The sequence below is a fragment of the Seriola dumerili genome, unplaced genomic scaffold, assembly GCF_002260705.1.
Source record: "Seriola dumerili isolate Sdu_G_001 unplaced genomic scaffold, Sdu_1.0 BDQW01000291.1, whole genome shotgun sequence".
NCBI classification, from domain to species: domain Eukaryota; kingdom Metazoa; phylum Chordata; class Actinopteri; order Carangiformes; family Carangidae; genus Seriola; species Seriola dumerili.
Window position 1 is genome coordinate 5213615 of NW_019174546.1, and position 17895 is coordinate 5231509.

Genomic DNA, 17895 nt, shown 5'->3' on the forward strand with positions numbered 1-17895 from the left:
GTGTGGTTCCAAATCACTCTTTAAGACTAATAATCTCACTCTCATTCAGACGTGAGACAGCCGCATAAATAGAAGCACTGACAGCAGCCAAATCCATCTCTGGCTTATCCGTCAACTGTTTATCTTTTAATGGGAAACAAGATTTGAAAGTCATAAGTTATTTGGGGTGGAGGGATACTGAACTCATTTTAAGTCAAACTGTATGTCAAAGAAATATGACACAGACTGAAACTATGAAATATGGCTTTAAAAAAAAAAACAGATTTTGCACTGAAAATACCAACTTGTCATAAACCATGATTCTGACTGTTTGTCTTTATCTTTCGATTCTCAGCGAGGATGGCAGGGCTGCAAGAGGATAACAAAAACTTGAAGCTCAGCCTCTCCAAAGTGGAGGCAGAACGTAAACAAGCCCAGGAGAGGAGCAATAACCTGGAGAAGGTATACACAAGAAGCAGCAGTAGTAGGATTCATGCAATTTTAAGAATTGCTGTTATTTTAAATGAGACAAATGGAGAGTGGTGTGTTCAGATTGCTTCATGTTTGCCTGGTTGTGACCACCCCCCCCACCCCTCATCCCACAACAGGAAAAGAACAACCTGGAGATAGACCTGAACTACAAACTGAAGACCTTACAGCAGCGTCTGGAGCAGGAACAGACTGAGCACAGGGTGACGCGGGCACAGCTCACTGACAAATATGAATCTATTGAAGAAGCCAAATCAGCTGCCATGAATGGTATGCCAGTCCTATGTCAGAGCATGCCCTACTCATTCTTTTTCGCCATGCTTTGATCCCTTTTCTCTTTCTCTCTACAATCCTACTTTGCCTTCTCTCTCTTTCTTAATTTTTATTGCCTTTCCACCGTTATTTAACTTCTACCTCACTCCATCACCTTCTTCCTGCTTTGTCTTTTCTTTTCTACAATCTGATCAGACTCAGCGCCTGGGGCTGTTTGGGTAGGAGGAATTCAAGGAGTGTCAGTCAGCCAGTCAGCGTGTTAGGGCATTGCCTCATTGTATATTAAAGCTGGACTCTAAAGCAGTTTTTGCAGTAGAATGATGATCTGTCCAGGTGATTTCCTGCCTTTCACCTAGTGTATACTGCAAGAGACTCCAGCTTCTACTCGTCAGATTTCTTCCATGCTGATGTTCTTCCATCCTTGTCCATGTTTACAAGTCCTGAATATTTTAAAAGGTTCAAATCACACTGTTAGTTTACAGAACACAAGGTTTCTTTTGAAACAAACGGAGCTCAGAACATGTGGTTGGTAAAAGAAAAAAAAGAGAAAATTAGTTAGAAAATGTGCTTTAGCTGCTGATAATCAGATTTTGTGTTAATCCAGTTGTCACATTTATTCAAAGTGATACTCGGAGATTGATAAAAGATCAGAACACACAGTGTTCTTCTATATAGTCATTGAACATGGAAGGGAACTTCCAGATTTGGTAGATATTGGACAGATGCAATGGTCAGGGTGAGTTCAGGATTACCAAGCATCCAGAGCATTTAAATTATAATACAAGATGTTCGGTTTGCTTGATATTGTGTCAGGTGGCAGTAGGACAGAGTTGACTGTTAGTCTTTCATTTTGCTTCTCCAGCTGTTCAGCAGAAGATGTCTGAGGAGAATGGAGCGAGGATGAGAGCTGAGAGCCGGGTAGTGGAGGTGGAGAAGCAGTGCTCAATGCTAGAGTTTGACCTCAAGCAGTCTGTGCAGAAGATGGAGCAATTGATGAAGCAAAAGGAAAGGCTGGAGGATGAGGTAAGTGATCCCTCTCACCTTTTATAATATTCAGTTATATCAAAGAAAAGATGCTTGTGTATGGCATGTGTGCGCAACCTCACCTCTCTTATGTCTTCCTCCTCCTCCTCCAGGTGAAGAATCTGCGGATACAGGTCGAGCAGGAGTCGAGCAAGCGTGTCCTGGCTCAGAATGACTTGAAGAGCCGCACGCAGGAGGTGGACCGTCTTAGATGTTCGGAGAAGCAGCTCAAACAGGAGATCAACACAGCACTAGAGAGTAAACGCTCGCTGGAGTTCCAGCTGGCACAGCTGACCAAGTAAGTGGTCTTTCTGCATCAGAATGTAAAAAAAAAATCTCAGTCAGTAAAATTGATTACTTATTTTTCCATTAATTTAAATATATATATATATATATATATATAATATATATATTATATAAATATATATAAATATATTAAATATATATATATATTGTATATTATATAGTACTACATGTAGTCCATCCACTTCTTACATTGCACCAGACATAGTCTAGTTTAATGTGCATAAAATAAACCCTTCTAGGTTTTCTAGGAAAATAGGAACATTTGAGGTTACCTGTGATATTGTGCCAGTTGTTATTATTACTCTCAAACAAACTGGCAGCAACTCCAGCCAGGAGATCTACTTTTCTGTTATTGTTGCACTGCCCAGTAATGCTCTTTGGAAGTCGGGGCGTAAATTGCTCTACAATTGACTGCTATTTTCAAATAGGTGCTATTATTCCAGCTTAGGGGGTGACTATGCCAAAGCTGTTCTGTGACCGTGTTTACACCACAGGATTAGGGTTTACTCTGAGTCCAGCTCCATCCACTCTGTGGCTAATCCTCTGGCGAGCAGAGCAGCCAGTGCTGCTGGGTTGTGCTTTTAGTTGCACTCACAACAGCGGCTGACTTTTTAGAGTCTGGCTTTGTTTGCCTGGCTAAAGAGTGTTGCGCAGAAACATGTGAGAGTGTAAAGTTGGTCAGATGCATGGATTTAATGAAGTTACCTCATGTTTTTTTTTGTTGATTTGTTACCAGACAATACAGAGGCAACGAGGGACAGATGAGGGAACTTCAGGACCAGCTTGAGGCCGAACAGTATTTTTCTGTAAGTACAAGTCTCTCAGTCCCGCACTGCCTCTGCCCACTTTATTCAGTGTAAACGCTGTGGTCTAAATGACCTGTCTGTCCTCCCTCAGACGCTTTACAAAACTCAGGTCAAGGAGCTAAAAGAGGAGATTGAGGAAAGGAACCGGCAGGTACAAGAGGCTAATAAAAAGGTGCATGAGTTGTGCAGTGAAAGGTAAGAAACTGAATTCTCTTCAGCCATTGCAGCCATGCGACTCATAGATTTAACCATCCAAATATTCATAATTGACCAGCTAATGTTTTAATGCTCTGTTGTTTGTTCAAATTTTTGTTGTTGTCAGATGTCTGACGACGAGGATTTTATTTAACTAACGTATAAAATTTGTTTCGTCCTGGACAAAGGGACTCCCTGTCCGCCCAGCTTGATCTGACGGTGACCAAGGCCGAGTCAGAGCAGCTTGCTCGGGCGCTTCAGGAGGAACAGTACTTTGAGCTCAGCCAGGAGAGCAAGAAGGCGGTGACTAGACATAAGCAGGAGATCGGGGAAAAGGAAGCTACCATTGCACGAGTGAGGAAAACCTTAAGTGTCTCTCCAACTGTAGTTTATTATGTCCCTCCACCATGACAACGTTTTGCGGATACAAGATACAATATTAATCAGTTTAATCAGGAAAATAAATAAATTCCACATTTCTGTGCAGCTTGAAGAATCCAATAAAACTCTGACCAAAGATGTGGAGAACCTCAGCAAAGAGAAGTCTGATTTGAATGAGAAGCTTCATATTCAGGATGAAGGTACCACACCTTTTGTTGGCTTTTATTTTTCCCTGCTATATTGTAACTCTGCTATTGTACGAGCTTGACTGTCTTTTCCTTGACAGAGTATGCAGCTCAGAAGGAGGAGATTGCAAATACAATCAAGGCCACCTATGAGAAGGTCCTCAACAATGAGCGCACACTGAAGACTCAGGTAAAGATGGACCTTTTCAGTCCAGACGGTGAACACTGGTAATGCATGTGAGGAATGGTGGCTGATCTATCTCCCTCAATCTGTCAGGCGGTGAACAAGCTGGCAGAGATCATGAACCGCAAGGACATGAAGCTGGACCAGAAGAAGAAGGGCAGCACTGCCGACCTCCGGAAGAAGGAGAAGGAGAACCGCAAGCTTCAGCTAGAGCTTAACCAGGAGAAGGAGAAGTTTAACCACATGGCCATCAAGTATCAGAAGGAGTTGAGCGAGATGCAAGCGGTAAGTTGCCTCAGGGTGCTGGAGGCTAGAATAATTATGTAGGACCTCCCCCGTACCCCCTGATTTTAACCAAAATCTCTTCACTTTCCCGCCAACAGCAACTAGCAGAAGAATGCACATATCGCAACGAGCTGCAGATGCAGCTGGACAGCAAGGAGAGCGACATCGAGCAGCTTCGGGAGAAACTGAACGACCTGCAACAGCGCATGGATAACTCAAGTGTCACCAGTTTGCAGACAGATGAGACAGACAGCAACATCGCAGGTAAGGTCACCACCACGGACACCGCTGCTTCCACTAACACAAATCTCAACCACAGGATTCCTCTGCAGCTAAAAAGTCTTGGAAATGAATTTTAGTAGTATCTTCACAGTTAGGAAATGGCCATAGTTTTATATTCCTCTTCGTATATTGCTGTAATGTAGTGTGTTAGGATTTCTTTTATTACCTCTTTGAGAGATGCTACCTTTTTGGTGCTTTTGACATTTAATTATTACTTCAGGTAAAACCTTTTGTCCTTGTTGAAATCAGTGCGTTTCCTAGTTCTGTTACTTTGTGTGCAGTGTGTAATTTAAGCCTTTAGGGAGTTAAAACTTTTTTTCTACATATTTAGAACATAGTAAGAGGTTGTAAGACACTGTTCAACAGTTGCCTTTGGTTTTAGGTTTAGTACATTTAGTTAGAAAGCCAAGGCAATCATAGCTTTATTAAAGTCCAGCTGCTGTACTTTCCACCATATGTTGAGTAACGGTTGTTCAAAATGAGTGATGAACTCATCTTTTCTAACATGAATACGAATGTGCCTCGTTCTAGGTCTGTTTTCATGTATTGCTGGTGTCTGTGGTTAAACCATTCTCTCTTTATTTCCCTCATGTCCAGTTGGTTCTCCTTGCTCTTCTTATCTTTGTAACTTCTATTCCTTTCCCTCTGTGAGTAACTGAGTGGACGAGCCCCCTCTTGCCTGGCCTGCGTTGCAGCTGCTGTGTGTTTTGTCCTTTTGCCCCTGATTTTCTTAAGTGTTCTTTTGCCAGAGGTGACACAGCCATCTCTGTTGGGGGAATTCATGAAACACTTTTGAAAGAAGCCTTATTGAGTGGGAACTAAAATGACATTTATGAATTGTCAGAAACAGTCTGAGCAACAAAATTCATTGACTAACATTAACAGGATGTTAAAGGTCACTGCTGCCAGTGACTTTGCTTAATGTCACATGGTCTGCCCTAACGGTAAAATGACCACATGAGAACAGAGTTTACTGACTACACCCTGTGTAAGGTTTACCGCATCACTCTCAGCACCTTTCAAAATGTGTCTTGAAACTGAAAAGGCTGTTTTTAATTCATAGCACTGTGTGCTTCAGACACTTAACACTATTGTTTTTTTGTTTTTTGTGTTATTGTGTCGGCATGTTCACCTAGTAGTACTGCTCGTTTTGGACACAAAGATTTCCCTCACAATGGCACATTTAGCAGACAGGCCCCTCTTAGTTCACTGTCCTGTTTAGCTTGTGTTATTTCAGCTGCATGCACTTAGAATCATAATTTGACCACAGAATAATGTTTACATATGTTTGTTTCTATTAAAGGAGTGAGTGATCAAGCTAATTGGATGAAAATAAACACTAATTCCTGCTGCAAAACTGTTATTATAGAGTTATTAACATTTATAAATTATCAAACGCCCATGCTCTGTTAACAAGCTGTAGGAAGGACTTAACTATGAAATATTTTCCTCCTGCATGGGGAATGTGTAGCAGCAGCAGCAGCATGGGATCTCTAAACTCATCCCTTGTCACCTACTCCAGTGCAGTTACCTTAATGCTGGCAGAACTCCTTGAGGGGTTCGTCTAGTGTTATGAAACAATTATGACCTTTGTGATTTGACTTTTTTTTTTTTTTTCCCCCAGTTGAGTTTGGATTTAATCACTTCATGGTTACACACATACACTCCATTGATGTGTTTTTTGACTGGGCTACTTTTCAGAATCCAGATTGGAGGGCTGGCTGTCCATTCCTAATCGTGCTAATATCAAGCGATACGGATGGAAGAAGCAGGTGTGTTGTGTTTCTTTGGAATTTCCTCTGTTTACCAGAATTTTGTTAAACTTTGTTATGCTGCCCCTTGGACAATATCTGCCTTCCTTTCATTGTCTATTTAATATTTGCAGTATGTGGTGGTGAGCAGTAAAAAGATTCTGTTCTACAATGACGAGCAGGATAAGGAACAGTCCAACCCCTCAATGGTACTAGATATCGAGTAAGTATTTTTTGTCCTGACCTTTACTTTTTTCTTGAAAATTATGACAGTCAAAAGGAGCAATCTACAGAGGTTATGTTACAGATCATTAGTGCTGACAGATTTATGATATTTAATTGTTAATTCTGTATCTTCTTGTGCAGCAAACTATTTCATGTGAGACCAGTCACTCAAGGAGACGTGTACCGGGCTGAGACAGAAGAGATTCCAAGGATATTCCAGGTAGGAGGCTCTTTCCTGTCCTGGGGTTGTCTCTAGATTTTTAAAATTTGCCCTCCAACCCTGTCTCCTCTTCTGCATTTACTTCTGATGTCAAGTTATTTTTCTGACGAGACGCTCTTTTTCTCCGTCTGTATTCAGATTCTGTATGCCAACGAGGGGGAGTGCAGGAAGGAGGCGGACATGGAGACGGTCCCTCAGGGCGACAAGACCAACTGTCTCCCACACAAAGGCCACGAGTTCATCCCCACGTTATATCACTTCCCTTCAAACTGTGAGGCCTGCGCCAAGCCTCTGTGGCACGTCTTCAAGCCGCCTCCAGCTCTGGAGTGTCGCCGCTGCCACGTCAAGTGCCACAAGGACCACCTCGACAAAAAGGAGGATGTTATTGCTCCTTGCAAAGGTAACCTGACCACAGTCTTGTTCTTGTTAATCTAAGCTGTGATGATTTATAGCATATATTACACCTACAGTAGATATTTTAGCCCTAATCTTGACATGACTGTTAAAATGTTGGTGGGATTCACAATGACTCTTGAGGAGTTTGAGTTACACATGTTATTTGCCGCTTTTATAACTTAATATTACATAAACATTGGAAATGAAAAATCTTATTTTATGTCGTAAGATGTATTTAGCTGTGACTTAATGTTCTTAATGGTGCCTAAAATTCTTTTAATTTGGTTTTGAGGAGGAAGTTTTCAGCAAAATTTAACCATGAAGTAGAAGTTTAATGAATGTTCGATAAGTGTATCAACAGAAAATTAATCGGCAATAATCTTGATAAGAGCTCAGTCATTTCCTTAAGTGTTTGCTGATTTTTTTTGTCTTCTATGATAGTAAAAGGAATCTTTTTGGGTTTCGAACTCGTGGTTCCACAAAGAAAGCAATTGAAATATATCATTTGGGCTTGGTAAAATTGTGATGGCGATTTTTCACAATTTCTGACAATTAATAGATCAAACAAACAATCGATTAATCAAGAAAATAACAGGCTGATTAATTGATAATGAGAAGAATCCTCAGTTGCAGCTTTAAAATCTTGAGATGTCATGTTTATCAGATTATCATCTTGATCAGCATCATTTTATGCCATCCCCTACAGTAAATTACGACGTAACCTCTGCCCGGGACATGCTCCTGCTGGCCCTGACCCAAGATGAACAGAAGAAATGGATTGGTCACCTTGGAAAGAAAATTCCCAAGACCCCACCATCTACATTTTCAAGAGCCTCTCCTCGTTCTATGTCCACTCGCTCTGGGCCAAACCAGTCCTTCCGCAGGAACCCTAAAAGCAATACAGGAAAGCTGAGGTAACTATACATTTTGGGACTAATTTCTGTGCTTTTGAGCTGTTCATGTGTTTTACTCTGGTTCCGTATAAATATGTTTTCTTTTTTTCAGTCACTAATATTCAAATAGCTATGGCGAACTGCATGGCCTACAATAAGGCACTGTAATATTATTTTAGGCAGTAAGTGAGGGTGTGTGCTCCAGTCAAAAGTCTTATTTTATCCCATCTGGTGGGCTAAGATGTGGTCAAGTCAGTCACATGACCTGCTGTTTGTCTCCTGTGTTGTAGCAGAGCGCAGTCCAGCCTCCAAGCAGCAGACACAACATCCAGCACTTGTTGACAGGAACTTCTTCAGAAGTGTTAACGTTTTTTTTTTTTTAAGACTTTTGTCTACAGCTTTAAACTTGTCTATTTATTAATTGTGTTACTGGGTGCTTCTAACACGAGACACTTCCTGGTTGGTTGGTTGGTTGGTTGGTTGTTTGACTCCTGGGCTCTTTCCAGTTGACACTTGGGATTCTCGTTTTTCTAATTGGCACTAATGTGTTGTTGGGCTCAGTAACTAACTTACTATACAACTCTTGTTAGAATGGTCCACATTAAGGATTTTACAATACGCGTCAAACATGATGCAAAGGTCTTAATGGTGTTGCAGTGTCTGTAAGCAAGCTTTTCTGTTGTGCGTTGACTTAAATTGGGTTTACTAACCATGGTAAAGATACTATCTTTCTTTTACTGGACATCTGTCTCTATTCTTTCTTTCAGCTAACCATCTGAACCGTTCCTCATCCTCAAACACGGAGAAACCTGTATTACATAGAAAATTCAATTTTAAAAAAAAAAAAAAAAAAAAAAAAAAAAAAAAAAAAAAAATCAATAAATAACCAGCGCTGGACACATGTCAGACACAAGGCATCATGGACATTAAGAGGCCTGAACTCCCCCTCCCCCCTCCACCGCCTTTCTTCAAGAGAAAAAACCATCATCCAACTCAACAAACTTGCAGCTCTCCATTTCTACCAGAAGATGGCACACTTGTCTTGAACTAAACATGGACAGTGCAGCGATATAGAGGGACTCATGTCATGGAGCCATTCTGTGTTTCATATTATATGACAGTTCTGATGGAAACGGCAAGGTAAAAGGGGGTTTTGCTGGGACTCCTGCAAGTATGTGTTCAGTTTAAGGTACTGTCATACAGGGATTTCAGATCTGCAGTGAGTGGTTGTGTCTCAGGGGTGGAAAATGAATATCTGTTTTGTAATTTCTTTCCCCACCTTGACAGATACTCAAGCTAGATGCAAACATAATTCTGTTTCCAGCTACAAGAAAAAGACTGATGCCTTCATCTAATGTTCTGGCCTTTTTGCCTTTATTCTTATCACTCTGCAAGTCACTTATCAGGTTTTGGACAGAGTATTGGGACACAAGTATTAGATGTTTTGAGTATTGAGTGAGGAGCATGCAAGATCATCACAAGTCTATGCATTATTTTTATTATTATAATTATTTTTATTGCTCCAAGCCATAAGGAATATTCCATTGTAATGGCATATAGGAGTCCTGAAACTTAATTGATTTTTTTTTTTCTGTTTATTTGGTACATTGTAATATTGTTTCTTGTATTGTTTATTTTTTTGTAATGTATTGCCTTACATTGATTCATAGATAAATGGTTCAAAAGGAAAACATTAAGTTAACAAAATGTAAAACTGCACTGTTTGAATTGTAAATTATTTGTAGAAGACTAAACAGGTGTAGCATTTGGCCCACCTAGTGCCTTAACGTTTGGATATTGATTTTACTGCCATATCTGTTTGTTTGTTTTTTTTTGTTTTTTTTTTTCTCCAAAACAAGACAAATCTTAACTCTTCCATCATTTATTTTTTAAGAAATCGCCACACATTTGTGGTTTTATCGGAACTTACTCTCTCTGGTTTGAGTATATAAAATATATATATTAGATTACCTCTTTATGGACACATTGCAATAGAGTTAGCGTGTCAAAACGAAGTCCCCAGACTCGGTTCATATCGTATGACAAATTTTGGGATGGTGTACTTTAAGTGAGCCTACCTGTGTCAATGATTGTCCTTGTTAACACTCACAAGTTGTGTCTCTAACAAGGTAATGTCCCGTTAATGCAGACCCCCCTACAGTGTATATAATAAGAGAGACATAAGGATTATGGAATACCTCCGCAATCTTTTCATTTGTAACTTTTTGTTCAGTTAAAAAAAGAAAAAAAGCACTGGAACTATGATCTACTCTTGTCTTGGATAATTTGCATGGTTAATTGCATTGGAGTCCGCACTGATGGATATGTCAATAAACATATCTTTATCATTCATTGTATACTAGTTTTCACTGCCGATACTAATCATTGGTTTCATATTTTATTATCAGGCCATACATGGAACCATCCCAAAACTAGATTACTATTGAAGCAAAGTGGACAACTGTCCTCAGGGCTCTGAAAGCTCCAGATTTAACTATGCCAACTGGTTTGTATTAATGTAATTGAGAACTAGGGATATGTAGTGCAGAAGAACAATATCTGACTTGAAGGGCCTTAAGATGGGTTCTGTTTTATTTTCTAATCTTGAGGCCGAGTCTGAAGAGGCTCTAGTTGCTAAAAACTACTTTCCAGATACTTTCATTAATTCTGTTTTTTGCTTACTTATTGCATATTCTTAATGAGTATGTGCTTAATCAAATTACCAAACAGTTAATGTTTGGTAATTTATGTCTATGTGTGTCTATGTAGTATTGCTGTGTGGAAAATCTACACACTGCACAGGAATTTGGGTTATATATATAAGAATATATATATATAAGAATAGGGCAGCAGCAGTTTAATCCATCCACAATGCACACTATACAGAATACACAGGATCAGGTTGGGTTTTTTTATGTAGTGAGAAAATGATCACCTGTGCGGAGTGTTGTGGACTGACCATCCATCAGTAACAACAACCCTGACTCTCAGAACTACTGTAATCAATGCGTCTCCAAATGATCTGGGCAAAGATCATCTGGGTGTGTTTAGTCTGGGTGTGTTGCATGCAGCAGGGTGGCTGGCAGATGTCAGAGCGCATCGATAAGTTCTCAGCGTGTTGTTGCAGCGTCATTCTGTTTGAATGAAGTTCAGACTGAGAACTAGCCAACTCTTCATTCGCGCCCCGGTGGATTGAAACAGGAAAAAATAAAGAGTTGAGGAAGTAAAAGGTTGCCAAATATGCCGGTGTTTACAGGTATGATATCATTTTAACACAGCACATTCATTGCCACGGACAAAGACAATAAGAACTCGAATACTTACACGTGTTTTAGTGCAGTAGCGCAAATTACATTAGCGTGTTAGCTTAGCTAGCTTTAGCGTGATATGCAGTTAGCATGCTAGCGGTGGCAGACAGTCTTTCAGCCCTATTAGGCCACTGGTGAAGTTATTTCAAAAACAGTATTTTACGCAGGAGAACATACGAAATTGTTGCACTGCTGTAACCGTGTTGCGGTTTGTTAGCGGTGTTAAGAGGATGTGTAGGGTGAAGCCGGCTATGCTAGCTGCCATCTGACTCAAACCAGAAAACAACTAGCTAACTGTCAGCTAGCTAGGTTAGTCATGTAACAGTTAAGTAGTTATTGAGGTTTAAGTAGTTATTTAAAGTCATTGTGTCTAAGCATGGCGTAGCCACTTTGTTTTCTTGTTATTTTAAGCCATTTACGTGTCTAATTTTGAGCATGAAATAACGGAAGCAGGATGAAAATAACGGAATCACGCCTTTACTAGCACAGGCAGCATTGCTAACAAAGCTAGCCAAATCATGAGTGTACAGTTTGTAAGCTTTCTATTGCAGTTGCGCCTTGTTGGAGATCAACAATGCTTAAAGAACATGAGTTTGCTATTATAAAATGACAGCCATCTTTTGTAAGTTTCTAAAAATGGTTAATCAGCCACTTAATCGCACTAAATTAGCATCCAAACAGCTGTTTATTTGTGAGCTTGCATGTTGCGCTTGTAGCACGACAGTGAGTTGGACAGTTCGTAGCTGCACGATTCCTTGAAAGACTTCACTTCACCTTACTAGATGCTGTGTCATACATGGCAACAGTTTGATAAAGTTATTTTATTTTCCAGCATTTACCCTGAGAGACTAACGTATTGGTATGTGCAATTCCACTGTTTCGGTTTCAGTAAATGTGAAATGGGGCAAAGAGAAGTTTGATGCAGTAGAGCTGAACACTGAGGAACCACCCATGGTTTTCAAGGCTCAGCTCTTCGCCCTGACAGGAGTTCAGCCAGACAGACAGAAGGTCATGGTGAAGGGAGGCACTCTGAAGGTACGGATGTAAACAACAATCAAGACTTTGGTTCTGAAGTGATTTGTTAAATACAGTGTTACAGGTTATTCTTTAATAAAAGAATAAGGCAGCATTCATTGTATTTTCTAGCTTTCAACAAATTCCATGAAAAGTCAAAAACTAACAATTATCCTATTAATTAACTGATCCTACTAAAAAGTAAAATTTGTGAAAGCATTATAAATTTCTGTTGTGCAAAAACTATTAAAACACATTAATAAGCCACACCAAAACATGAACTGACATATTCCTTTATAACACTGAACGTGGGCACAGTAGTTTACTTGAGTTGATCCCACATACTGTATTCCATCCTGCTGTCATAATTATTCACTCGAGGACCAAATGTGTTTTAATCCATGGCAAACAAATGCACTATTTACTCAGGTTTGAGTAGCATTGATTAAAAAATATTGTGCCCAGATGTTTTGGTAATTTACTTAGTTTTGTTAAAACAATGAATCTATTCATTTGTGCTCATTAGAAGGAAAAAAAATTGTGTAGGGTAGTCGGATAGTATTGAGAGATGTATTAACACATTGTTGGTTTTGGCCTTTTCATGGGATTTGTTGACATTGAGAGAAGTAAAGTGGCCTAATCCTTAATCTGTTTTCCAGGAGCTAATCTATGTCTTGTCTCCATTCTAGGATGATGAGTGGGGAAACATTAAACTGAAAAATGTGAGTATTTAAGCGCAGTCTGGAAGCATATATTGTACTAAGCAGTTGTTAGTTCGCAGAGCATTTTAACAAATGAATTAGTACATTTTAGTGTATTTCTATTCTCTTTGTAGGGAATGACTCTGCTGATGATGGGCTCAGCAGATGCCCTGCCTGAGGAGCCTGCTGTCCGGCCTATGTTTGTGGAGGACATGACTGAGGAGCAGCTGGCCTCAGCGGTGAGTAAGCCTTGAAATTACCAGTACGCCTAAAACAAATATGGATGGTGATTGTTGCGTTCCGTGCTGACGTGGACTCTTCAAATGTGTTTTCGTCAATGTGGTGTTTACTGAGTAGAGAACATAATAAACTAAATATACAGTATATACCCTTTTGAATGCATCTGTTGCTGAAAATGACATGTAATCACTTGTGCATATGTGTGGTTCAGAGAGAAATGTGGTCATGATAAGCAAGGTGTTTGTTATTGTCATTATTTTTTTTCCATTGATTACAGAAGGTAAGAAACACAAAGTGCAGTATGAATCGCAAACTGCATTGTCACCTGATGCTGTGCTGCTGTTTGGTCTGCGGTCTCATCTCAGTTAGGAAATTAGCAGTTCCTCATTGCAGAGTCATGTTTTAAAGGGAGCAAGACTGGCTGATTTGATTGCCTGTGATGTTGCCAGTGTCTAGGGCTCTTCATTGAAACCCACACAAATGTAATTATTTTATGTGTTAGCAGTTCCTCACGGCAGAATGACTCACTGTAGCTACTCAGCACTAATGGAAACTCAGGGGGTACTGGAAACAAGCCTGTTAATTAAGGATGCATTTTCAAAAACATCACAGGACTCTTTATTTGATTAGAAAATGTAGAAAGGAAAAATATTATTAGTAGATTTTGCCAATTATTTTTAAGTAGTTGTGGTATGGGAGGAACCTTCATCACACTGGCAGTGGATGACAGGACTTACAAATATTGAACACCTGAAGGATATGGTCAGCTCTTTATATAAACCCAGTGACATGTTGGTCTACCTGTATTATCATTTCTCAGTAATTAAAGGCTGTGCACAATGAAAGTTGATTAATAATACAATGTAAGAAAGGAATTATTTGTGTCTGTTTTTACCTTGTTAACTGTAGAGGAACTTATCCCACTCTGTTGTTTTCAGATGGAGCTGCCCTGTGGGCTGACAAACTTGGGCAACACCTGTTACATGAACGCCACAGTGCAGTGTTTGCGCTCTGTGCCAGAGCTCAAAACTGCCCTCAGAAGGTGGGTTTTTGTGCTATTTTTGCATCTCAGCAATATATTCAGAAGAGTGAGATGCTGTGAATGCTAAAATGAATTGTTTGAAATCAGCATTGTCTTTCACTTAAGTGTCTGTTTCCTTTCCCTATTTGTTGTTGTTTATGTAGTTTTGCTGCTGCTGTAAACATCTGTCTCCCTTTACAGGTATTCAGGTGCTCTGCGATCTTCAGGGGCAAATGCACCATCACAGTATATCACAGCAGGTATGAGGCATAGTGAATCCTTAACTTTGTGAAATCACAGGTATAAATTCCTCTAAAATGAATTTATATATATATTTGCATCCTCAGCTCTTCGTGACTTATATGAGACCATGGAAAAGACCTCGTCCAGCCTCCCACCCATTATTTTGCTGCAGTTCCTTCACATGGCCTTTCCACAGTTTGCTGAGAAGGGGGACCAGGGACAGTACCTCCAGCAGGTGAGAAACTCTTCACCACAGTTCTCCACTCCTTATTATCACTGGAATTGATATAGCCATGCCATATGTCCTGTACCTGTGTTCATATGATTTGCTTTTTTTTATTTTTTTAGGATGCGAACGAGTGCTGGCTGCAGATGATGAGAGTGCTTCAGCAAAAGCTGGAGCCACTAGAGCCAGAGACTCCCATGGAGGTAAAGCCTATTTTTTTTTTTTTTTTTTAAACTTGTGTTTTTATAATGAAACGAGATGAAACGTTCTGTGTAACTGATACATTAAGGACAAATGACATTTAAGGTTTTGTTTCTTTCGATCTTTAGACGGAGTCTGAGAGCGGAGCTGCTTCTGCCTCTGCGAAGAAGAACTTCATCGACCAGTATTTTGGAGTAGAATTTGAAACTTCGTATCCTTGCACTGTGCCTTTGTTGATGACATATTTTTAGATGGTCCAGTATGGTTTGGCTCTCCAAGCAGTGTGGCATCATTCTACCAGACTTTTTCTTAACTCTCTTGTTCAGCATGAAATGCACAGAGTCTGAGGAGGAGGAGCCAATCAAGGGCAAGGAAAGCCAGCTCCAGCTCAGTTGTTTCATCAACCAAGAGGTCAAATACCTTGCAACAGGACTAAGGCTGGTATGTATCAGAAAAACACTGAGTACTTTCTTCAGGGTGTGCAAAAACAGGAACATGTGCGTTTCCTTCATGACTGAAGTTTCTACTTCAGAAGCTGTCATGCACCTTGGGTATCTTGGATGTTAAAACTATACTTGGATGTTGCATGTTTAACCAATGTGAAAGAAATGAACACAACATACATGTGACAAACTGAGGTATAGCTAGTTTGTCTTCAGGATAATGAGGATCTAATGTTTCTGCCTGTGTTTTCTCTGCAGAGACTGCAGGAAGAAATCACGAAAATGTCTCCATCCTTGGAAAGAAATGCCCTGTATATAAAATCTGTAAGTTTTACTTTGCCTTTAATTTCCCTTGGACATTTGAAAGATTTGGTCTTGTCTACTTGCAAACTGGAGTTTAAAATTTATTTACCTTCTGAATTATTATTTTTTCTGTTTAACGTCCTCTCCTACTAGTCAAAACTCAGCCGTCTCCCTGCCTACTTGACTGTTCAGATGGTCCGATTTTACTACAAAGAGAAGGAGTCTGTCAATGCAAAAGTCCTTAAGGTTTGTCTTGAGTCACTAAAATCTCATGTAACAGGGGTCACTGTTAGTAGCAGTTTAACTCTGAAACAATACTGTATTGTCTCTTTGTGAAGGATGTCAAGTTCCCACTCATGCTGGATGTCTATGAGCTGTGCACCACAGAGGTCCAGGAGAAAATGCTGCCAATCAGGTCAAAGTTTAAGGAAGTCGAGGACAAGAAGCTAGAGAAACAGCAACAAAAGGTAAGGCCGATCTAGTAGCATAAGCGCTCCCACTTAAACGTACAGTGTAACTGACAGTTCTGCAGTGTCTCACAATTGTTTTTTTTTTGCATCAGTTGTTGAAGAAGCCAGATGCAGCAAAAGAAGTGAAATATGAGCCTGTCTCATTCCCTGATGGTATGTTCAGACATGACACTGACACCTTCTGTACACATTTTAAAAGCAGATTCCACCCAAGACACACAAATGTTTGACAATAATTGTTTCTAGAAGTTATGAAAATTTTTACCACATACAGTGAGAAAGATTCATTCATCCAAGCATAGAATAGCAGAAATCCTTAAATAAATATGGACATGATAAAAATACACAAATGTGTATATGCACAATTTGTAAGCGGGTTCAGCTGTCTGAATCAACATCAGGTTTTACTGTTGGTTCTCCACACTTGTATTAAGGTTTTTTAATTTTCCACCAATATTTAATTATAAATCTGTTTAGAAAATGCGAACTTTGCTTGTTGGGCCTGCACTTTACAAAAGTGATAATTAAATAATAGTGCATAGTCCCACAATGCCATGTACTATACTTGACTGTCTAGTAGTGTAGTAGCATTTGAGGTTGGAGTTTCCGTCCATTTCAGTCAGTTCTGATCCAAAGTTTAAGGAATGGTACCACGCTTCTGATTTTTCTCTGCAGACCTTGGATCCAACAACAGCGGTTACTACGACCTGCAGGCTGTGTTGACACACCAAGGACGCTCTAGCTCATCAGGTCACTATGTGGGATGGGTCAAAAGAAAAGAAGGTAACCACAAATGTTTCACACTGTGGCATATACAGCATGTTTGTGTTAAGACTTGTATTAGTCACAACTCATAAAAGTACACAGGAACCTAATCCTAAGCATACACAGATGTTCAGGAACTCACTGTTTCCCCCTTTTCCCTTTGGTGTCTGCCTCTGATAGATGAGTGGGTCAAGTTTGATGATGACAAGGTGAGTGTGGTGTCTCCAGAGGATATCCTGCGACTGTCTGGTGGTGGAGACTGGCATATAGCATACGTTCTACTGTACGGCCCCCGGCGGCTGGAAATACTTGAAGAGGAACAGTAGCTGTGGAAGGTTTCCTAGAAGACAAAGACAACATCCTACACACATACAAATTGCCATTTCCAAGCACTGTCTGCATAGATGTGCAATAAAACTGGTGTCTTTAAAGATCTGATTACCTTAATTTTTTTTGGTTTGTTTTTTGTAACCAACACGGATGCTTGTAAAACAATTTCTGTCAAATGGTGTTAAATATTCAACCGTAGTGGGCTTTGAAAATGGAGATTGACAAGACGCGATCTCTGGACTGGATCCTTGAAAGAGGTTTTTAAGTCTAGCTCTGCAGTTTCATTAAATGTTTTATACACATTGTATATTTTTTAAAGCCTTTGATAAGGTGCTCATATCATAAAAGCAAAATATTCTCTTTAGTCATTTAATCAACTTGTACAAAAATGCCTAGCCAAGCTGTTCTTGACATTCTGGCTTGTATCTTCTCAGATGTATTATGGAGGTTTTCACTTAACACTGTAAAGATTTGCTCTTGTTCACCTGTTGACCCTCTGGGAAATTTGGGTTCAATCTAAGGTCTTTTCTTAAGTGCTTGGCTTGCATCATCTCCTGGAATTGTTCTCAGATGTAGTGACAGATGAGCTTATTTCTGCCAAAACCTCACTAATGCTCTTTTGGGGGAAGTGTGTGGGGAACTGGTTCAGAACAGGTTGTCCTTGTGGTGAACTGTGTGCAGTTAAATAAAGACTTGAGATTCAACCATGATGGTTTACTCAACAAGCCTTGAACATTGTTCTTGCTGACACTGATTA

At 39.8% G+C, this 17895-nt stretch overlaps 2 protein-coding genes across 2 annotated transcripts in view; both read left to right on the forward strand.

Annotated features, from left to right (window-relative positions):
- The window catches only part of rock1 (Rho associated coiled-coil containing protein kinase 1), a 29922-nt gene extending 21215 nt beyond the window's left edge, over nt 1-8707 (forward strand). Inside the window, exons 17-33 of the mRNA XM_022757993.1 lie at nt 335-441; nt 588-738; nt 1604-1764; nt 1878-2062; nt 2807-2876; nt 2968-3071; nt 3260-3425; nt 3559-3652; nt 3739-3827; nt 3915-4106; nt 4205-4370; nt 6090-6160; nt 6274-6362; nt 6506-6584; nt 6723-6984; nt 7687-7894; nt 8641-8707. Coding sequence (XP_022613714.1) covers nt 335-441; nt 588-738; nt 1604-1764; nt 1878-2062; nt 2807-2876; nt 2968-3071; nt 3260-3425; nt 3559-3652; nt 3739-3827; nt 3915-4106; nt 4205-4370; nt 6090-6160; nt 6274-6362; nt 6506-6584; nt 6723-6984; nt 7687-7894; nt 8641-8644 — 2198 coding nt within the window. The 3' untranslated portion in view covers nt 8645-8707. The remainder of the gene's footprint in view (nt 1-334; nt 442-587; nt 739-1603; nt 1765-1877; nt 2063-2806; nt 2877-2967; nt 3072-3259; nt 3426-3558; nt 3653-3738; nt 3828-3914; nt 4107-4204; nt 4371-6089; nt 6161-6273; nt 6363-6505; nt 6585-6722; nt 6985-7686; nt 7895-8640) is intronic.
- Nucleotides 8708-10982: 2275 nt separating this feature from the next.
- usp14 (ubiquitin specific peptidase 14) lies at nt 10983-17871 on the forward strand. The gene is made up of 16 exons (XM_022758160.1): nt 10983-11129; nt 12071-12216; nt 12885-12917; nt 13031-13135; nt 14075-14178; nt 14359-14417; nt 14505-14635; nt 14749-14829; nt 14956-15038; nt 15154-15268; nt 15529-15594; nt 15727-15819; nt 15912-16040; nt 16136-16196; nt 16719-16826; nt 16989-17871. Exons 1-16 carry the CDS (start codon nt 11114-11116, stop codon nt 17132-17134), a joined length of 1476 nt encoding a protein of 491 aa, XP_022613881.1. The 5' UTR covers nt 10983-11113; the 3' UTR covers nt 17135-17871.
- Nucleotides 17872-17895: the final 24 nt, after the last annotated feature.